The sequence below is a fragment of the Ctenopharyngodon idella genome, chromosome 11 (genome assembly GCF_019924925.1).
Source record: "Ctenopharyngodon idella isolate HZGC_01 chromosome 11, HZGC01, whole genome shotgun sequence".
In the NCBI taxonomy this organism is placed as follows: domain Eukaryota; kingdom Metazoa; phylum Chordata; class Actinopteri; order Cypriniformes; family Xenocyprididae; genus Ctenopharyngodon; species Ctenopharyngodon idella.
In genome coordinates, this window is record NC_067230.1 from 2,655,459 (window position 1) to 2,678,693 (window position 23,235).

A 23,235-nucleotide genomic window follows, 5' to 3' on the forward strand; every position below is an offset into this window, starting at 1 on the left:
GCAATAGCAATGTGGTATATAATATTATTATCATAAATAAATGCAAAGTACACACAAACATCATTCATTTGAAACATGTAATTTGGAACTATATTGGAAAGTTAAATAAACCATGTAATTTAAAAGACATGGTTATAATAACGCATTTTAAACAATATAAATCACAACGGAATTATAATCAGGCGCTAAAAATACTACCCATTTAAAGTCTGTTGAACCAATGGGATCGTAAAAATGTCGTAAGGAGACCAGATTCCTGGGGGGACTCGATTTCTCACCACACCGGAAAAACAAGACGTGACCACCCAGAAGATCAATGTCCTGGTGCGACATCTTAGCTTAATTACAAGAATGCAAACTTTAAATCTGCAGTATTGCAATAAAGTGGAGTAGATATTTTTAGATTTTGGATGTATTCTATGTTGAATTATGTTTTTAAACAAGATGCCACTGAGCGTTACGTCATGTCATGACAGTTGCAGTGTCTGTTCAGATTTTGCATGCTCAAAATCGAAGTTTTTCCAAGAATGGAGTGTTTCCAGAATTGCTGGGAAAATGGTTTACATGAAACGTAGTTCTGAATTATTAGCACATAAACCAATTTTGTTGGTGTAAAAACTGCTGAAATAGTCAAAACTACTAGAAGAATCTCAGCAGGCCACATCATGCAGAGTATCATTTTTATTTGTCAAGCTTGCTTTACAAATATTAGTCTCAGTCTTCGTCAGAGCATTACAGGGAGGTTAAAAGGGAGTTTTTTTTTTTTTTTTCATGCCAGGGTAATATAACACTTTTTTTTTTTTACAGTTTTTATTTTTAAAGAAAACAAAAACAAAAAAACAAACAAACAAAAATCTTGTAATATTACTAGTGCACTGAAAAAAATGATTATACATTTTTATCTGGGGATACAAATAGCAATATAACAATAATATTATAATTCTGCCATAATTCCCTTTCATGCATTAGATTTGGGGGCTTTTATTTTGATGGAAAATCAAAGATCTCCATTTAGTTGGCAACAGTTTTTAATTCACATCTCTTTAAAAATCAGGTGAAATGCGGTCAACTTCCGCCTACTAAAAAAAGTTTAAGATTAAGCTAATGTAAATATAAATAAATAAATGAATCTGGCACACAATGTGTTTTAAATGTGACTCAAACTCACAGTTTGTGTGAAATGGCATTTACTGCGAGTCGTTGCAATACAGTGACAAGGTTTTATGATTTTAAAAAGCAGTGAGTGAAAACCAGTGTTGGTTCAGTTGCATTTGTAAGATCTTAGAAACAATTTTAAAGCCAAACATTTTAATGCTAATTAAGGCCTTATTTTTACTTTAAGGAATTAAAGGCTCCACGGACATGTATCCAGCGTCGAAGAATTCTTGATACCGTTGACTGATGAATCCTGAAAAGGTGACCTAAGAATTCCTCAGACAGATTGAGGCGCAGCTTCATCAGTGTAAGAAGAAGTTCCTGAGTAGGCTTGAGCGACTGTTTTGCAGTAACAGGAACAACTGATGACACAGAGCTGAACAACAGCATGAAAGTCTGTAAACTGGGCAGTCCTGTGAAAAATTTCATTTTGCTGTCATCAAATTGTGAGGGATCAAGTATATGAAGTTTCAACTCGCTTTCCAATTCGTGAACTTTTTCTCTCAGTGATTGACATTCAGAGTTTAAAGATTTAATCTGTTCATGTAAAGAGGAGATGTCACGGTGTGTCTCATCCGTCTGGACCTCAGTGCCTTGGACTTCAACCGTCTGTACCTCTTTCTTTAATGCGGAACTTTGATACAGGTTCATGAGAGCTGTTGCAGCTAGCTCTTTACTTGTGCTGGCACTGACAAATCTTTTCACAGAAACTTCTTGAAATCGTTGATATCTTTCCAGGTTGCTGACAGCGCGACTTCGATCAGTTGTGGAGGTGAAACTGAATAAACTTGGCACATAGTCAGGGTGTAGTGGATCATCGCTCTTTTTTCCTGAAATAAACAAAAAAGTTTTACTAGTAACAACATTTGGACTAAATGTCTCAATAATCTCTATCATTAGCTACTGGCTAGTAAAAATTGTTAGATTTCAATAACCAGTGATAGAGTTAGAGACTACAAATATGTTTAGCACAGATATTTTCACTCGCCTAAATTTGAACACTGAGATTGAGAGACTTTCACTCTCTGGATCTTTACAGCGTCGTAAGCAAACTACAGGTGCTGGTCATGTAATTAGAATATCATCAAAAAGTTGATTTATTTCATTAATTCTATTCAAAAAGTGAAACTTGTATATTATATTCATTCATTACACACAGACTGATATATTTCTTTTAATTTTGATGATTATAACTGACAACCAAGGAAAATCCCGAATTCAGTATCTCAGAAAATTAGAATATTGTGAAAAGGTTCAATATTGAAGACACCTGGTGCCACACTCTAATCAGCTAATTAACTCAAAACACCTGCAAAGGCCTTTAAATGGTCTGTCAGTCTAGTTCTGTAGGCTACACAATGATGGGGAAGACTGCTGACTTGACAGTTGTCCAAAAGACGACCATTGACACCTTGCACAAGGAGGGAAAGACACAAAAGGTCATTCCAAAAGAGGCTGGCTGTTCACAGAGCTCTGTGTCCAAGCACATTAATAGAGAGGCGAAGGGAAGGAAAAGATGTGGTAGAAAAAAAAAAGTGTACAAGCAATAGGGATAACCGCACCCTGGAGAGGATTGTGAAACAAAACCCATTCAAAAATGTGGGTGAGATTCACAAAGAGTGGACTGCAGCTGGAGTCAGTGCTTCAAGAGCCACTACGCACAGATGTATGCAAGACATGGGTTTCAGCTGTCGCATTCCTTGTGTCAAGCCACTCTTGAACAACAGACAGCGTCAGAAGCGTCTCGCCTGGGCTAAAGACAAAAAGGACTGGACTGCTGCTGAGTGGTCCAAAGTTATGTTCTCTGATGAAAGTAAATTTTGCATTTCCTTTGGAAATCAGGGTCCCAGAGTCTGGAGAAAGAGAGGAGAGGCACACAATCCACGTTGCTTGAGGTCCAGTGTAAAGTTTCCACAGTCAGTGATGGTTTGGGGTGCCATGTCATCTGCTGGTGTTGGTCCACTGTGTTTTCTGAGGTCCAAGGTCAACGCAGCCATATACCAGGAGGTTTTAGAGCACTTCATGCTTCCTGCTGCTGACCAACTTTATGGAGATGCAGATTTCATTTTCCAACAGGACTTGGCACCTGCACACAGTGCCAAAGCTACCAGTACCTGGTTTAAGGACCATAGTATCCCTGTTCTTAATTGGCCAGCAAACTCGCCTGACCTTAACCCCATAGAAAATCTATGGGGTATTGTGAAGAGGAAGATGCGATATGCCAGACCCAACAATGCAGAAGAGCTGAAGGCCACTATCAGAGCAACCTGGGCTCTTATAACACCTGAGCAGTGCCACAGACTGATCGACTCCATGCCACACCGCATTGCTGCAGTAATTCAGGCAAAAGGAGCCCCAACTAAGTATTGAGTGCTGTACATGCTCATACTTTTCATGTTCATAGTTTTCAGTTGGCCAAGATTTCTAAAAATCCTTTCTTTGTATTGGTCTTAAGTAATATTCTAATTTTCTGAGATACTGAATTTGGGATCTTCCTTAGTTGTCAGTTATAATCATCAAAATTAAAAGAAATAAACATTTGAAATATATCAGTCTGTGTGTAATGAATGAATATAATATACAAGTTTCACTTTTTGAATGGAATTAGCGAAATAAATCAACTTTTTGATGATATTCTAATTATATGACCAGCACCTGTACTCATATCGATATCAATAGATGCACAGAGTATTTGACAAATTGTAAAATCATGAAGCTTTACGAATCTTTTGTTTTGAATCATTGTTTCGAAACGTTTCGAAATTTCAAAATTTCAATTCACCCTCATGTAATTTCAAACCTTTAAGACTTTTGTTCATCTTCAAAATCTGAGAGCTTTCTGTTCCTTCATTGACAGCCTACACAACTACCACTTTGATGCTTCAAAAAGTTCATAAAGAGAGTGTAAAACTAAATTTCAATGGTTCACGTGACTTTGGCAGTTTGATACACGCGCCGAACCACTGATTTGAAACAAAAGATTCGTAAAGCTTCGAAGCTTTATGAAGCAGTGCTTTTAAAAATCGCCGATCACTAGATATTGTTGGATAAAGTCGTTATTTATTTATTTTTTGGCTGTCAATGCAGGCCTCACTGAGCCATCGGATTTTATCAAAAATATCTTAATTTGTATTCCGAAGATGAACAAAGATCTTATGAGTGTGGAACAACATGAGAGTGAGTAATTAATGACAGAATTTAGATTTTTGGGTGAACTAACCCCTTAAAGTGAAAATATTAGTGAGTGCTTTCTGGATCACAGAAACTAGAACAGCATCGAACAAAGCTAAGCTTAGAATATAATTGTTCATCTATGCACATAATTGTATAGATTGTGTTGCGTGTTATGTTTATTTAATGATTTGCCACAGGTATCGTTAGGATACACTACAAGTATATGAGCTGTTACACAAACTTATAACATTTCATTGTGAAACTACTGCAGAGTTGCTTATTTTAACTTAACCAACACACATTTGATAGTGTGAATATGTGTGTTGGTTAAGATCCATCTGATTTACACTCATAGTGCACACATTTTTCTCACACATTCTTGCTTGTTTTTTTTTGTTTTTTTTGTCTCTAACCATATAGTGCATTCTATCCACTAAATGTATGTTTTGGGGGAGATTGGGAATGTGTATACACAGTTCATGATTTCGTTTTGTGATTAAAAGCATAATGCAAATGAGCAAGCAATTAAGGACTGTCAAAGAATAATCATAAATATTAAACAGAGTATAAATGATACCATAACAATAAAATAAAACAGAAACGAAAACAAAATGATCCGTTAACGTTACTTCTCTAATAAAGCAACATTTATTTCGTCGTAATTTCTAAATATTGCTCACTACAAAATTAATATTTAATGGTAAACACGTCGAAGATTCACAAAGCGAAAAAAAGCCAAACACCTCTGACACCAGCAAACGCTGACTTCAAATGAACAAGTTTGAATTTAAGTGTTAAAGATAAAGGCCCATCTATATTATGATATTTTTGGACTAGTGTGATGTCAGTAAGCTGAATTAAAATCTTAGGGAGGTGTAGTTAAATCTCAGGGGGTGCTTCATGAAAATATTTTATGCCTAAAACCTCGCGAACTCCTGGGGGTGTGATCCCAAAATTCACCATACCTGACACAAAATGGCAACTGCAAATCCACGTTTCGCTGCCTGGATTCCAGTTGTTTCTACGAATTGCAGCGATCCATTTGCTTCTCTTTTCTTTTGCTTTCGGCAGTCTGTAAAAAGATAGCTCCGATTTCTTGTTGAATCTGTTTTTACAATCAACCGCACAACAGCTCTTTCCCATTTTAGGATTTTAGTGGTGTTTTTTGCTTTCAAGCTGCCACTCAGTGGGTGAAACAGCAGTGACTTCCGCCTACTGTGACGTCAAGTGCAACAGCCATGGTTCCGGGAGAAATAAATCCCAGTAGTCTATATTTGTTCAATATTTTTATACTATATGTAGGAAATGACTATTGTCATGTTTATTGCTTGTAATGTGACTGGCATTTATTAAAAATAAAAAATAAAAAATAACAGGGGGAAAAAAGGAAAAGAAAAGAAAAAAAAACTCTAAAGGGAATTCAACTCTGCAAAGAGACTTTAGAATTTTACTTTCTAAAAAGAATTTTACTTTCTAAAAGCTGAAGTGTTGCCCCCACTCACTTACACAGTTCTTTGCTTGGAGTTTGATAAAGAAAAAAAAAAAAAAGAAAAAAAAATGGATAACTCTTTTTGATAACTCGTTCAAGAAGTTGGACAACTTCTTAACTTTTAGCTACTCAGATTTTTTTTAGAGAAGCACAAAATTCCTAACTGCTCAAGAATATGCTATATTTTTGATACAGTTCCCTCTAGAGTGTCATTGCTGTTGTAGTGCCTTTCCACGGCCATTGACCCATACAGAAATTTTGGTCAGAGATTCTAATGTATATTCAACCTCACTTTGTAAGTGACTTCTAAGTGAACTATTGAAAAATAATGCACACCCGATGGTAATGCAGCCACAAGGTGAAGCGTGTGTGCCTTATTTTTAAATTATTAAATTTTTCCTTATTTAACATGCTTTCTACTAGCCAAACACTACACACAAGTGCAAATATAATGGTTCTAAACCTTTCTTTCCTGCCTTTAAGATTGATCTTGATGAGTATTTGAAAACTAAAGCTCCAAATATACCAAAGCTATGAAAAACTGCTCTCTCTCTCTCTCTCTCTCTCTCTCTTTCTCTCTCTTTCTCTCTCGATATATATGATAACTGTGCTTCTATATTCAACTTATGTGACCACTAAAGAGTTAGTTCACCCAAAAATTAAAATTCTGTCATTAATTATTCACCCTCATGTCATTTCAAAACTGTGATGTATCTATTTGAATTAACACACGTGAGACCGCATGGCTGATTTCTCTGGTCACTTTTTTACTGACTCAATCTTCAAACACCAGCGCCAAGCGCCTGCCAAAAAGACCCTGCCCCTTAGCTACGGAATCTCTACTGTGTCAAATGCAAAACTTGCAAGCATTCAATACATCACAAAAACCATAAGACTTTTGTTCATCTTAGAAATCTGAGAGCTTTTTTGTTCCTTCATTGACAGCAACTACCACTTTGATGCTTCAAAAAGTTCATAAAGAGATTGTAAAACTAATCCATATGAATTGAGCGGTTTAGTCCAAATTTTCTGAAGAGATATGATTACTTTATATGATGAACAGATTGAATTTAGGCTTTTGTTCACATATAAACATTCATCAACTCACATCAGTTGTGGTAAACAGAAGCTCAAGCACGTTTGTTTGACGTGCGAAGACCAATGAGGTTCATTCTCGTGCATCAAGCATGCAGGTTCGGTTGAGCTTCTGTTTTTGTTCGCTGATCAATGTTTATATGTGAATAAAAGCCCAAATTAAATCTGTTCACCATATAAAGCGATAGAGTCTCTTTAGAAAACATGAACTAAACCACTTAATTCATATGGAATTTGTGGTATGGATGTGGTAAGATCAGTGTGGTACAAATTTGTGCTGACAACTTAGGACTGAATTCACTCCTTGGTTACTGAGAAACTATGGAAGACTCTGAGATGTTACGCAATGTTACTCATCTAACAACTAATCAGAAACAAGACTTAAGTGACATGTGTCCTCGATGAGATTCAGTTCTTCAGTGCTGTGGACATCACACCTGACATTCATGAGTGAACTGGACTTTTTGAAGTCAATCTGGCCATGGCATCCTTATTAGCTGAAGATCTTGTGAGTTTAGAAACACTAAACTACAATCACTAAACACTAAACTAGTTGCAAACTTATTGTATTAAGAACCCTAATGAGGCAAAGAAACCATTTTGGATAATGTGATTTCAGGCAAGCCATAATTGCTATAAAGCTGAATCATTTGTAATTTTAAAAACATTTGCAAAACTATGGAACTAAGGAACTACAGAACACTGACAGAAAGTGTTTTGTTCAAAAAAAAAAAAAAACAGAGTTTGGACAAGGACACAGCTCATCTCTTGCTGCAATACGGGGAAAATTTGTGCAGGGCCTTGAAGAACTACACCCGTTTGCTGAGGTTTATGTATACTGATTGGATAGTATTTAATGGCACAGAGTATGGACCAGTCATGACCATTACATTGGGATGCACTGAGGATGGAGTACTTAAGTTTAGAAAGTTGTTGTAACTATTGGCCTTTAGGTTGGTATAAAAAAAATTGAAACAATGGCACATTGTGGGCTTTGACCACCATTACACCTCCCCTAATGAAGCTTTCGAGGCTGTTTCTGTAAACTCACTGCACAATTTTAGTCCTTGCATTCAGTAAAATCAAAATGTAGACAATGGTGGCCATTGTTCACACAGCAGCAGAATACGGTTGTCAGTCCTGTATTTGAGTCCTTAATACGGTTACGTTCACACGCAGTACGGATATTTACGGGAGTGACAACCGCATCCTATACTCACACCCGTAAATTTTTAGGACTCACAACCGCATTCTCAAGAATTCCGCGCTGTGTGAACGGAACAGGACTGGACAACTAGTTGTCTGTCACGTCATACAGTGCGAGAGAGCCGCTCTTCTAAGGTGTTTCGTGTGTGGTTTCGCTTTTGGTAATTTACAGCGACAGAGATATGAGCTGTGTGTCATCTTAAGGTGTTAGATCCAGTCACTGTTCTCTAATGGAGTGGCTCCTGTTAGTTATGTGTTTCTTTGCAAAATTCAAATGGCGTGTCATACGCAAGACGTCGCAAATGACATGAAACGCAAGTGCAACGGTTAAAGACTCCGGCTAGCGTGTTTACATTGATGTTGCTGTTGGTTAATGAAGTTTAAATGGATGAACTCATGGTTCAGTTGGACTCTTGTCATGTCAAAAGTGATAAGACTTTTCACTTTTATGGACGTCGTGCTAAAAAGGACACTAAAGGCCGCAGTCAATACAGTACAAATATTGGTCAAATAATCCAACAAATTTTGACCAAATAACCCAAAAAATTAGTTGTTTTTGCCAGGCTTGCTACACAATACATTGGGCAGTAGTGTGATCACAATGTGAATAGACACTGCAGTGCAGCCTGAGTAATACAGTGAGACCCAGCCTTTTGTGCACGTTGTGTTTTCCTCCCAAAGAAAACTGTTATAAAGAAAAAGCTTAACGTTGCTTAATGTAGCCTACTAATATTAAAAGACAGAGTTATTAAAAGATCAAATTCTGCACAAGCCAATGTTTCTGTATAGTATGCTTTATTAGTATAGTGTTTTCAAAACACTGCTTCATGAAGCTTCAAATCTTTACGAATCATTTGTTTTCTTCATGAAGCAGTGTTTTGAAATCGTCCATCACTAGATATTGTGGAATAAAGTTGCTATTTTGTTATTTTTGGCACACAAAAAGTATTCTCGTCGCTTTATAATATTAAGCTTGAACCACTGTAGTCACATGAACTGTTTTAAATATGTTTTTAGTAGCTTTCTGGGCATTGAAAAAGGGAGTGTTATTGCTGTCTATGGAGGCCCCATCGGATTTGATCAAAAATATCTTAATTTGTGTTTCAAAGATGAACAAAGGTCTTACAGATGTGGAACGACATGAGGGTGAGTAATAAACGATATAATTTTCATTTTTGGGTGAACTAACCCTTTAATGTCTCTGTCTTAGTACATTAAGCCACATTATGTAGAACTGGACATAACACCGGTAGAAGATTGTAACGTTAATCAACCATTGTAATTAACGTAGATTTCGCATTGTTTGTAAATTCTTGTTGACTCAATAATAAACTGCCATTTCAGAGTTGGATCGTTTGTTTCATTTGCATATTAATATAACATGATGTAAAACGTTAGCTGACTAGTTATAATGTTATAAGTTATAATGTTAGACATTAGGACTCGAATGAAATTGTCCATGTTTGCTAATCATAAAAACCTGACATACCCTATGAATTTATGAACTTACCTGGTTTTGTTGGTTGTTGAGCCTTTCTATTCTTAATGTTTACAACATGACCTGCCACATTTGAAAGAAATTTGATACTGTAAACATACTGTACAAGACATGAGACGCGTGACCGCTAGCTAGGTGTGTGACAGTGAGGAAATGGCTAGCATCAATTACTTTGGAAGCCTAGGTAGCACGGACTCCGCCGATTATATTAAGAAATTAAGTCTCAGTAAAGGTGAGACAATTGCTTTCTGTCCCCTAGTTGCGCACGCATCTCTGTGATGATGTTGCACGGAAACCCGTCTATAAGCCATGTTGTTTGTGCATCATATTGTGAAGTATTGCCAGTTTACTCTGTCTTTACCAAGCATTTCTGTTACGCTGTTTGTTTGTGTATGTTTCTCTGCCTGTTCTTGACCACGGCTTTTGGATTATGGACTTAATTTGTTGTTTGGACTGCCGCTACTGTTATTGACCACACTTCTTGTCTTGAACCATACTTTGTTTGTGCTACTGTGCTTAAAGTGTTAGTTCACCCAAAAATGAAATTTCTGTCATTAATTACTCACCCTCATGTCGTTTCACACCCGTAAGTCCTTCATTAATCTTCGGAACACAAATTAAGATATTTTGATGAAATCTGAGAGTTTTTTTTTTTATTCTCCATTGAAAGCAACAAAATTACCATGTTCAATGTCCAGAAATGTCCAGTGACTGTAGTGGTTCAACCTTAATGTTATGAAGTGACGAGAATACTTTTTGTGTGCAAAAACAAAACAAACATAACGACTTTATTCAAGAAATTCGTCTCTCCCCATCATTCTGCTACACTATTTTCGTTGCAGCGCTTCCAGACTCAGTATTGGCCGACGCCTGTTCACATGAGCAGAATGAGGCATGTATGTGATGCTGACGCAGGAGCCGGCCAATAATGAGCCAGCGTTCGGACGTAAACACGGAAACGCAGCACTGTGCCAACTGCGCAACAGACTGACAGGGAAGAGGAAAAATTGTTGAATAAAGTCGTTATCTCATCGCTTCATAACATTAAGGTTGAACCTCTTGTCACATTGACTATTTTAACGTTGTTTTTACTACTTTTCTGGGCATTGAATGTGGTAATTTCGTTGCTTTCAATGGAGGATAAAAAACCTCCCGGATTTCATCAAAAATATCTTGTGTTCCGAAGATGAACGAAGGTGTCACAGTCACCAGCACTAGCACTCCATTTCCCAGCATCCCTCCTGCTCCTCACCTGCGCACATTCATTTGTTTCTATGGACATTAATCATCTTCACAGCTGCACGTATTCCCCTGTGTGTATATAAGTTCCAGTTTCAGTTTTGTTCCTTGTCTGTTATCCGACTTACAACTTTGTGGTGTATCTGCCTGTCTACCTTTTTGGATTAAACTTGGATTTTTGATATTACCCTGTTCTTCTTCATCTTCCTTCAAGAACACAGCCTGACAGAATAACGGACCGCCTGAAATGGACGAGAGGGCTATAATGCTTGTCAGGGCTCAGGAGAGCCCAGACCTTGTTTCTTTTGTTCAGGACTTTATTTTTTTGGCCGTTCGTCTCCCTTTTTCTGGCCGTAACCAGTACCCTGGACGATGAGACCCTCAAGACCTTGTTCCGGATTGGGGTTACTTTCCACCAACCCCTCGACCTCCCAGACACCACCGGACTGAACTGGAGAGAAGCTGTCATTCAGTGTCTGGAGAGCGTCACGCCCCGATCTGGAGCACAGCCAGACCCAGAGCCCATAGCAACACCCTTGACTGCGGAGAACTCGTGTGTGCCCCCCGCAGACGGTGAGCCAGCACCCACCACGACACGTCAGCCAGAGCCCGAGGAAGAACGGACAGAGCTGACCCTCGTCCCAGACGTGCAGCCGACTGCAAGTCTGACCAGGGGTGTGAGCCAGCGACATCAGCGGACGAAGGGAGTCTCAACTACGGGGGATGAGGACTGGCTGATTGACTTCAGTGAGGTAATTCCATCTCCCACCCTTTCCCACCCAGCATCATCATCATTGTCTCTGAACGTTTCTAATGACTGTAAGGACTGTATACTACTCACCGTTACGCCGTCGAGATCCTCACCACCTCCATTACCCCAGAGTTCAGCCAGTCCTCCAACCATGCCGCTGCCAGAGGTCCACAGCCCTACGTCGTCTCTGTGGGAGCCCAGCTCTGACGTCGAGCCACAAGTCGTGTGTCCACCTGCAGCACCATCACCTGAGGATCCTGCAGCTCCGCCTCCGGCCTCTGGGATCCTCGTTCCATCTTGGCCTGTCGACCTGTCGGCTTCGTCGGGGCTCCTCCCACCTACGGCTTCACCAGAGACCCTCGGACTTCCGGTTCCTCTGGGTTTCCTCGTCCTGCCGGCTCCCCCTTGGTCCCTTGTCGCACCTCTTCCGTGACGGACTTGCGGTCCGTTCGCTGCACTCCGTCCCTCCACCCCTACGACGTCAGCGTGCTCCTCCTTCCCCTCTGTGTCACCTTTGTCCTCTGTCACACTGGATCCACCTCAGCCCTCGGGTACTCTGGCTGCGCCTTCGACGGTCGTCGCCACGGCATCGCCTGGGTCTCCAGTCCAGCGATGTCGCTCGTCTCCATCGCCTCTCCATCTGCGCCGGCGGATCCATCGGCCATGCCTCCATCGGTCGTCCCCCAGCTGTCGTCAGCCAAGTCACCATCTGGGCTCCTCCCTCCTTCGTCTTCGCCGTGGGCTGTTGGCACTGGGGAGCTCTGGGTCTGTGCCAGCGGTCCATCATCTCCATCACCGCCAGAGGATTGTCGTCCAAGCACCACCTTCACGTCTCCTCAGCCTTCCACCTGCCCTTCATCACCATCACTTCGCCCGCCTCCAGAACCCCCTCCGGCCCTCCCCGTTGATGTTCCCTTACGGCGCGAGGACGCGCCTTGCCGAAGGGGGGTGTAATCTCACGGTCACCAGCACTAGCACTCCATTTCCCAGCATCCCTCCTGCTCCTCACCTGCGCACATTCATTTGTTTCTATGGACACTAACTATCTTCACAGCTGCACGTTATCAGTTAATTCCCCTGTGTGTATATAAGTTCCAGTTTCAGTTTTGTTCCTTGTCTGTTATCCGTCTTACTACGTTGTGTTGTATCTGCCTGTTTTTTGATTTTTGATATTACCCTGTTCTTCTTCGTCTTCCTTCGAGAACACAGCCTGACAGAAGGTCTTACGGGTGTGGAACGACATGTGGGTGTGTAATTAATGACAGAAATTTCATTTTTGGGTGAACTAACCCTTTAATAAAACACAGCACATGGATTCAGCTACTCAACTGAGTCAGTCATTGTTACATACGCCTAAAAATTGCCTGTTTGATACACCTTGTTTCTGTCATTTTTTAATGCAGAAGTTTGACTGTTATGACCCAAGTTAAAAATTAATCATCCCTGCACCCAATAATTTAGCAATAATCTAACTTAATGACTACTTCCCTGTAGCACTCACACCCATCATCATAAAGTGCTTTGAGAGCTTGCCATGACAAACATCAATGCCACTATCCCACCCATACTGGACCCCTTACAGTTTACCTTGATGCAACACTCCACTTCAGGTGTCATATCACACATCATTCACTCTGGGCAATAAAGACACTTACATCAGGATGCTCACAGTTCAGCACAATATATTAACACACATAGAAACTCACCAGCAAACTCTCCATACTTAGACTTAAAATTTACACAAAAATTGATATTCTGTAAATAAACTTTCAGATAGTGCCTTGTTGCTTTTGTTGTATGAGAATGATCTTGTGCATTCAGCATATCTCCTTTTGTGTTCAGCAGAGGAAAGAAAGTCAAGCGTCTTTGAAATAACATGGTTGAGTAGGATAATGCAGTTTTAATTTGGGAGTAACTATTCCTTTAACACCACACTTTGTAGCATAATCTTGACTTGCCGACTAAAGGCCCCGATATACTTCAAACGAAATAAAAAAACCCACTGATGTGACATAATTTCGAACAAAATCAGGCCAAAACAAAGTTTTGTAGGGTACAATGGGGTACAACAGAAAATGTGCTTTTCACTATTCTCAAGTGTATGATTGCAGAAAAATATATGTTTGTATTGAACATTGATGGAGCATGTGTGAAAATAAATCATAAAAGTGGTTCATTTTGTTTAAAAATCTTATAAATGTATGAGGTGGCGATAATATTTAATATAGATTTACAGTAGTAACGATGAATGATAAATGATATCATATTTTTAAATATGATTGTTTCATTATAAATATGGGTATTATCTCTAAGGTGGATACCCAATATGATATTTACCATCTTAAACTAACCATGTCATGTCAACAAATGGAAAAGTCAGCCAGCTGTTTATTATCATGTTAATTATTGTGCCTTTTGCCCCAGCAGCAGGTGCGCTTTTTACCCTAAATACCATACTTTTACATATTCTTCCATAATTGAAAAACTGTTGCTTGAATTACCTTGAACAAAACTGAAAATATGTCTGAAAATACAATCATTAATTTAATCAATTCTCATTTGCTACTTAAATCAACAACATTTTAAAAAACATCATATATTAGATGCAATGAAGGCAATTGATTTAATCAACAGAAACTCAAAATATTATGTTATTTGAACCGCATTATCTAAGTTGATTTGACAAAAGAAAAAATGTTGTGATAACAAATCATGAAAATAATTTTTTACATATTTTCATATTTATCTGCTAAAAATTACAGTAGTTTAGAAATATACAACGTATCCCTAAACTTTGTTAATGTCAAGTTCAGACAGTATTCTGACAGTAGTTTCCTCACTATCAGGGTGTGTTATAGCACCAATAAAATTGTGCTAATCTTTTATTTTAATCTGTACTATTACTATAACCAGCACATGATAAACTAAATTAAAGTCACCTTATTAATCTAGACCTAAACTATTATCATTAAAGTACACTCAGTCATAGCTTAATTCAAAACCAGACATGGGTGAGGCTATAATTTTCTCTACATTCACTGTAGTATTGGAAAGTGTCCATATCCATAATCTAATAAAAGCAGGTGCTTGACTAGACAGGTCAGACATTTAAAAATGGTTTAGTCCACTTATTAGTAAGTGTGTAGTTGGTCAACTCAGCAGAAAAAAGTATGGTGTGGAGAAACCATGACTTCAGAAATGACCCTGTAAGGTTTAAAGCTTACACTGCTATTTTGTATCAGAAACAAAAAGAAATTTAAGGATGATGTGCATAATTCAGTTTCTTATCTGATCCCAATATAATTAATCTGACCCCATTTATCCTTTAAAGGTAAATGTCTTTCTTAGAACTGACAGGAAAATGTAGGATTTAACCTAAGCATCTAGATCCCATGAGATCTGGTTGGGAATTTAGTTTAATCTCTAAAAAATGTTAGAAAACACAAGTATAAAAAGTATGTGGGAAGCACATGTGTCCTGCACTGTAAAAAGTAATACGCTCTACCTACTTAATAAAATTGTAGCAACAGATTATATGCAATATTATTAATTAAATCCAACATTTAAGAATTGAGTTAGAAGAAATCAAATTAATTCCTTAAATGTCAACCATTTAAAATGTGTAAAATTAGCAAACACCATTACAAAAACCACAAACTGACATAAAAAGCAAAGAGTCAAACTGCCCAACTAAATGAAACACTGAGCACAATAATGGTGATCAAACATTTTCAATACAATCAACATCTAAATCTCTGTTAATTCTTGTGTTTCTCTTTCCTTCAGTGATTCTGCTTGTTATCATCAGGTGTCTTCAATGCTAACAATAAAAAATAAAGAGTCCTTAATTCATCTTTGACGTCTGTCTGTTATTCAGATATTTTTGTTTAAATTTCACTTAAATTTTACTCGTTTTAAATGGTTGACATTTAAGGAATTAATTTGATTTTTTTTCTAACTCAATTCTATTTGTTGAATTTAATTAATAATATTGCTTGTAATCTGTTGCCAAAATTTTATGGAGTAGATATAGCGTATTACTTTTTACAGTGTGTGAAGCAAATGGTACAGATGTGTATTAGAGGTTCAAGCGACATTGCCTCCCCAGACCGAACCATCCTCTCCCTGGATTATCCCAACAGTCCTCACTCAGCATATTTATGATTCCCTTGAACCAGATAAGCCTTAGCATACTTTGATGATGAAGAACATTGTCAAACCTTTAATTCACATGTATATCTTTAAATGGATTACTAATGTACTAGGGCGGTAAAGAGTTTCACATACTCGCTCAACCCTACAAGCCACACTTGTGTGCATCAAAGAAAGCTTCATTGTTGGACTTTACCCATGGTACACCCACACAAGCTCCACAAAGCTGTGAAAATACTTTCTTAATTCTGATAAACGATTATTACTATTGATAAATGAAGATTTACTAATGCAATGGCTTACAGATTGGAAATAATACAACATGGCTGGTTAGCAATAACAAAGCCTACAGAATGCTTGTGAACTGAAGTCGTGTTCACAGTTGTATTTGCTGTAAAATATTCCACTTATGGATAATTTCTCAACAAAATCTCTGATTCTCTGTGAAACCCACTGTGGCATCCATGAATTTAGCTGAAATTTAGTTGAAAATCTCATGGCATTTCATAACTATTTATGATTTGACAAATTTGTGGTTTAACTTTTGTAACTCATTTGTAATTCATCTCATTTATATGTTTTTGTACAATCTGCTTATGCCCCGTGATGGTTATGTTTAGAGATTGGGACCTTCATGCTTAATTTTTTCTAAAAATCGTACATTTTTGTATGACTCACCTTGATTTTCTACAAATTCACATGAAATGTCCACCTCATAAAATAGTTACGCTGTCCCGTTTTAATCTTTAAATTATCTAATTAAAAGCTGTCATTAATTTTGTACTTGTGCTCAAGCAACCCTGAATGCAATCATTATAATCTTAAGCCTGTTCACACCAAGACATATTTGGTGTGAAAATTTGGTTTGATAAAAATGATCAATGCATTTTTGTCTGAGAGAGGTTTTAATATCTTTTATATCACACTGCAAAGAAACTTGCCAACCAATTTTGGTCACATGCCCACCCTTACAAAAAATAAGTTTATTCAAGTGTGCTATTAGTATACTTCTTTTAAACTAAAAATAAGAAAGTATACTTTCAGTCTACTTTTTATGTACTTCTCAGAAATATACTTAAAATTGCACTTAAGTATACTTGACTTATACTGACAGAAAAGTCTATAGTCTAAAGCATATTTGGCCTATACTTATACTCAATCTTTTGATCGAGATATAGTTAAAAGTATAATTAAGTATTCTAAGAATAATTAGCTTGTAGTTGTGTTTACTCTTTTGATTGAGTAGCCTATTAAATGCTTTTTCATATAGTTTTACACACAGTCTTATAAACTTACAAAAAAAATATATACTAAAAATGTACTACTAGTATTAAAATAGTACACTACTAGTATACTCATAAGTTCACTTGCAGTACAAATGAGAAAAGTAATTATGAACTAGTTGTGCACTTAAAGTTTACTACTCTTACACACTCAAGCGAATACTTTTATATACTAAAAGTGGGCCAATTTAGTCCCAAGCGGTATTAAAATAGTACTCTTACAAGTTTACTACTAGTAAATTGATATTAGTATACTTACTACATAAAGTATACTTTAAAATATACTTAAACATTACTTAAGTATTCTTCATAAAATAAACTTGAAGTATACTTCTTTTTCACTTCTGTTTCATAAATCTATGATTTAGTGGCACTCATGAACAGGCCAACATTTTGCTAAGCGACAGTGAATAGCAGATCTTTTAACCTTTCCATTCGAACTTTTTAAGAGTTCAGTAGCCAATAGTTTTAGCAGGACAGGGCATTTGCCCTACTCGGTATTACCTCAATCAAACACTGGGAGAAAAAGATGGAATAAAAGGTAACACTTTACAATAAGGTTCATTAGTTAACATTAGTTAACTACATTAGTTAACATGAACTAATAATGAACTGCACTTATACAGCATTTATTAATCTTTGTTAATGTTAATTGCAACATTTACTAATACATTATTAAAATCTTGTTAACATTAGTTAATGCACTGTGAACTAACATGAACAAACAATGAACAACTGTATTTTCATTAACTAACGTATACTAACGTTAATGAAGATTAGTAAATACAGTAACAAATGTATTGATCCTGGTTAGTTCATGTTAGTTAATACATTAACTAATGTTTAACTAATGAACCTTATTGTAAAGTGTTACCGAATAAATAAAGGAGAGAAATCATTTTAAATGGACAACAAATAACCAAAAATGGCATTCATTTCCTTCAAAACTGGCTTTGTTTTTCACTTTGAAAAATCTGACAACATCAGGTGTGGAAGAATTTCATAGATCAAGATTTGTGTCATATATCCATTATCCTTGCATAACCTTAAATCGCATAACCTCATTTTTCTGTCCTTAACTGACAAAGGGCGTTAAACTGGCACAAATCACTTCCACACACACCCTACCTCCTTCCTCCTCCCACAAAGTACAGGAGCCGCCCTGGATCTCCATCTCTATAAAAGATCAGAGCCGGGCTCAAATATGCCATCCTTGTCAGGACAGCTCTAACGGTTTCCTTCAGTGTCCTCTCTGGGTTCATCTCATCTCTACATCCATCCACCATGTCCTGCTCTTTCCGTACATCATCCTGCTACGGTCCCAAGACCATGACCTTGAAATCCATAGTTACTCCAATTAGCTGTGGTACAATAAATACTTGTGCACCCAAAGCATACAGTGTGTATGGCTGTGGTTTTGGAGGAAGTACTCGGATCTCTTCGCCCTGTTATCGCCGCCCTGTTATCGATTGCTTCCCAGATCTGCATTGCAAAATTGGTGGAGGATATGGACGTTATGGCAGACTGAACAGTGGAGGAATCATGGTTGGGAACACTGATTACTTCCAGCTGAATGAGAAGGCCACCATGCAGTGCCTGAACGACCGTCTGGCGTCCTACCTTGACAAGGTGCGCTCCCTGGAGGCTGCCAATGCCACTCTGGAGAGGCAGATCCGTGAGTGCTATGAGAAGAAGGGGCCGATCTGCCAGAGGGACTACAGCGCCTACTGGAACACCATCGACTGCCTGAAGGAAAAGGTACACTTGCGTACTTTCATAAGGGATGAAATGATGGAAAACTTGTAACATATTAAATTATGCTCTATGTCTACATTGATAGATTAGGAACGCTACCATCGACAACGCCAACATCCTTCTGCAGATTGACAACTCTAGACTGGCTGCTGATGACTTCAGAATAAAGTGAGTTCTCTTAAATTATATTCCTCTGTAACCATAGTTTGGAAGCTTTAGCATCTTAAAAGTTCATTTTGGTCATGTTTAAAACATGAGTGGTGAGTTTATTCCCCATCCTGCCTCTCCACCAATCAGATATGAGCACGAGTTAGCAGTGCGGCAGTCTGTGGAGGCTGACATCGCTAACCTGCGTCGCTTGCTGGACCAGATGACCCTGACAAAGGCTGACCTGGAGATGCAGATCGAGACTCTGCAGCAAGATCTAGCGTGTTTGAAGAAGAACCACCAGGAGGTTAGTTTGCCTGTAGCAGATTAAATTATGTATCTTGAAAGTTTGTGCTATGTGCAAAGTGAAGCATGCTTAGAAAGGACTTGCAATGGAAATTCTTTCAATAAATGAAAATTCAGAAGCCATGTTTAAATGAGTTAGTCAAGACCTGATGCATGAACAATGTGTGCTTACAGGATATGGAAGCACTACTGTGTCAGCTGACAAACACAAAAGTGTGTGTGGAAGTGGATGCTGCTCCTCAGCAAGACCTGAACAAGGTTTTGGATGAGATCCGTTGTCATTATGAGACCATCATAGACAAACACCGCAGAGAACATGAGTGCTGGTTCAAAGAAAAGGTGAGACTTCAGCCTCTGTTTCTTTGATTCCTCTAGAGGTGAATCCCAATTTGCCATCATATATAGTGGCCGTCATTTGTTATTAAAACAGTAAACAGTAGGGTATGACAGTAGAGTGCATAACAAATTATACATAGTTCATATGTTGTGTGTCTTTCTTTCTCTCTTTAAGACGGCACAACTGTGCAAAGATGTGGCCTGCCACACAGAGTGCCTAGAAACTTCTAGGTCACAGGTCTCAGATTTGCAGCGTACCTTGCAGTGTCTGGAGATCGAACTACAGTCTCAGATGAGCATGGTGAGAGAATCATCTGTTTATTTGAATGTGCATTAGCTGAACTAACCTGAAAAAGATAATTGTTTTGTGTGATTTGAGCTTTAAGTAAGCAATAAGGTACAAGAGGCTGTGCTGTATCATGAATAAGTCTCAAGTACCTTATTGCTTTTATAAAACAGTTACCACACAATACAAATATTAAAGCCAAAAATATGTATCAATGCAACTTTCATTATGTATCAAGTAAACTTTCACTAAAAGCCTTCCTTCTGCCAGAAAAAATAGTCCCTGACCATGAACAACAACAAAAGTTACATTTTCATGCCATTAGATGGCGGCAAAGACTGTCTTTATGAGTGACTCACTCAGTAGCGAAGACTTTCATATTGAAAAGACTTGTTGTGAACACGGAACAAGATGCAACTGACAAATGCTTTAACTAGTCATGGGAAAACCCCTTAACTGTTAAAAGGACAAGATAATACATCGGACATTTAAACAGATTTTTTATTATGAACATAAGACTGACCTGAAGGAAAATGCTAAATCTGAATGCAGGTAATAAACTCACTCACTCGATCTCTTTCTCACAATACTCTTCTACATAATACAGTAAGCTTCAATGAACACTAATATCAATTGAGAACAAACAGTTTACATTGCTAAGAGTGCTTGCTAAGAGTGTTGTGTAGTGATGTACAGAACTGTTGGGTGAAGCGGTCATAGCCGTGTTTTATCGTTAATAAAACACAGCTATAATTGACCAATCAGAATCAAGGACAGGAACTAACCATTTTATAAGGCTGGAATACACTACACAGACTGTTGAAATCTGAGCGGATTTTAAAACACTATGGCATCATAAACTTGCCTACATTGTAAATGGTTAAAGAGAAAAACTGAGAGAAAAACTGAGTATCATACACTAAACCACTGAGGATCACACACTAACAGACTTTTATGTCATTTTAGATATATTTCGGTCTGTTATGAATATGGCCCCCTAGTTAACTGACTTGCCTTAAAGAGACTTTGGTGACTAGAAATAACTAGAAATTGTCTAGTAATCCTTTTTTCTTTCTGCCTCTTCTCATCACGCACACAGAAAGGAGCACTGGAGTGTTCACTAGCAGACACAGAGGCTAGGTACAGCTCTATACTAGCAGGCTTCCAGCAACATATCAACACATTGGAGGCAGAGCTTTGTCAGGTGCGCTCTAGCATTGAGCAGCAGGGCAGAGATTATGCTGTACTGCTGGACATCAAGAGCCGTCTGGAGCAGGAGATCGCCACTTACAGGTGCCTCCTGGAAAACCAAGGCATTAAGTAAGTTCATCTTTTTATTCCAAATACCTGAACATCACAAGGGTGGGAAAATGGGTGTTGTTTTTTTCTGAAGTGACTTCACTAATGCACTAATCTTTTTCCCCTCTTATAGGACTCAAGGACCGGGTAATTAAAATTTCTCTTTATATATTGTGGTTGTGGAGGTGTTTTTGGTCAGTTTCAGATTGTATGTTATTTATTAATATCTCTTTTACTCTCCCTTTCAGGTGATGTGTTTGTGTGTACAACCCCAGTCGAAACAGTGGTCAAATGTAAACAAGTCATATGAACAACATCAAATGTAAACAAAGAATGTAACAAGGCTGTAGTGCAATTAAACATTCTGTACTGACAGTCTTACAATTCACCATTAAAGACCAATTGAGAAGCAGTTTTCTTTCCTGTCTTGATGTACGTATTTCTTGTTAAAACAGGAGGTTTGGGCATCTGCAAAATGTAAATTTTGACTATGTTTAAGAGTATACTCTCATTTTATTTTAAGAGGCCTTTTACAACTATTGATATTCTGACTGGGGGAGCCATTATGACCTTTAATACAATTCAATCCCAGTATTTTAGTTTCTGTTCCTATACTTAGAAACTTTAATTCACTCAATGAAGTGTTTAAATCAATACTACCACCTTGAGATTGTTAGATGAATTACAGTATACTTGAGAGTTTATAGTAACATAGTGTAGGCTTTTTAACTTTATTAATGCACTTTATTTATTAAATATTAATTATGTATTCATATTAATAATAACATATGCATGTTAGATTTACATGTGTGTATAAACAGAATCGTTAAATATATATTTCTATATTTATTTTTTATGAGGTTTACAAATTTACAAACATTTTAAGACAAAACAAATATTTTGACAACTACACAACTGGGCTGTTATAAGTGAAGTGATATGTAAAGGCCAAGTATGATAACCCATACTCGGAATTTTTTCTCTGAATTTAACCCATCCAATTTAGTACACACATTAGGAGCAGAGTAGTGAACACACGCACAAACACACACACAAACCGTTGACACAACAGGTTGATTTCATTACACTGCTACATCTTACCCCATCAATAATTAAGTAATTAAAGTATATGACGTTGGATAGACACAAACGCAAAAGACTGGGTCTCGCTGTATCGCTCAGGCTGCACTGCAGTGTCTATTCACAGGTGCGATCCCACTACTGATCGGCACGGGGGTTTTGACCTGCTCCGTCTCCGACCTGGGCCGGTTCACCCCTCCTTAGACGACCTGGTGGTCCCGGGCTCCCCCAGGAGCACCATATCGATACCGAACTTAGTGAGGACACCCGATCGACATAGCCCACTGCAGCCCAGAACCCCTGAGCTCAAGTGATCCTCCAGCCTCAGCCTCCCAGTAGCTTGGATTACAGGCGCGCGCCACTGCACCCGGCGAGAGCTGCGAGAATCAGCGCTGCTACTGAATATAATGGTTCGAAGGGTGTGTCTGTGTAAGGCTGCTTATCTAGGCTGTCACGTCATCAAGATCCATCACAGGCCTTCTCAATTTGAAGGATCCTTGGAAGGCAGTATTCATTTTGTGCACTTTTGTGGTAATCCTGGTCCTGGAATACCTGCACTGCACATTTTAATTGTCTCCCTAATCAAACACACCTGATTCAACTCATCAGCTTGTTAGTAAATACTCCAGGACCACAAATATGTGTGTTAGATAAGAGAGAGACATAAAAAAAAATGTAGGCTACAGTGTAGGCTATTCCAATTCCGATTTATGAAAAAGAATTAGCGGAAAATGAATCAGCACTGATGAGCTCATCCAATTTCATTATGTAGACTAATGCAAAAAAATAAAAAATAAATAAATAAATATTTCGGAGATAAAGGCATTATGTTTTCTTTGGTTTTGTTGTAAATTTATCACTTTAGTCTAATGCTAAACCACTGGGAGACAGATGGTTGTTAAAGACGACATGATTTTTATTTTGGGTGAACTATCCCTTTGATCAAAATAGCTATGGGCCTTTTTCAGTGCATCATAACTAAAT

General features: G+C 38.0%; 1 protein-coding gene and 1 long non-coding RNA gene across 2 annotated transcripts; one reads left to right on the forward strand and one right to left on the reverse strand.

Annotated features, from left to right (window-relative positions):
* Window positions 1-666: 666 nt before the first annotated feature.
* LOC127522197 (uncharacterized) lies at window positions 667-6,139 on the reverse strand. Its single transcript, XR_007932533.1, has 2 exons — window positions 5,295-6,139; window positions 667-1,985 (listed from the first exon to the last, which is right to left on the reverse strand). It is a non-coding gene; the product is annotated as an uncharacterized LOC127522197 (long non-coding RNA).
* A 12,187-nt stretch (window positions 6,140-18,326) lies between these two features.
* Window positions 18,327-21,573, forward strand: krt95 (keratin 95). The gene is made up of 8 exons (XM_051911844.1): window positions 18,327-18,800; window positions 18,883-18,965; window positions 19,095-19,251; window positions 19,425-19,589; window positions 19,762-19,887; window positions 20,972-21,192; window positions 21,305-21,318; window positions 21,420-21,573. The coding sequence occupies exons 1-8, from the start codon at window positions 18,327-18,329 to the stop codon at window positions 21,479-21,481; spliced, it is 1,302 nt and encodes a 433-aa protein (XP_051767804.1). The 3' UTR covers window positions 21,482-21,573.
* Window positions 21,574-23,235: the final 1,662 nt, after the last annotated feature.

Bases quoted from the DNA above. Each gene is read 5' to 3' on its own strand.
- krt95 (XM_051911844.1), top strand. From the start codon at position 18,327: ATGTCCTGCTCTTTCCGTACATCATCCTGCTACGGTCCCAAGACCATG. The intron at 18,801-18,882 runs GTACACTTGCGT...CTACATTGATAG, and splicing joins TCGACTGCCTGAAGGAAAAG to ATTAGGAACGCTACCATCGA. The intron at 18,966-19,094 runs GTGAGTTCTCTT...TCCACCAATCAG, and splicing joins GCTGATGACTTCAGAATAAA to ATATGAGCACGAGTTAGCAG.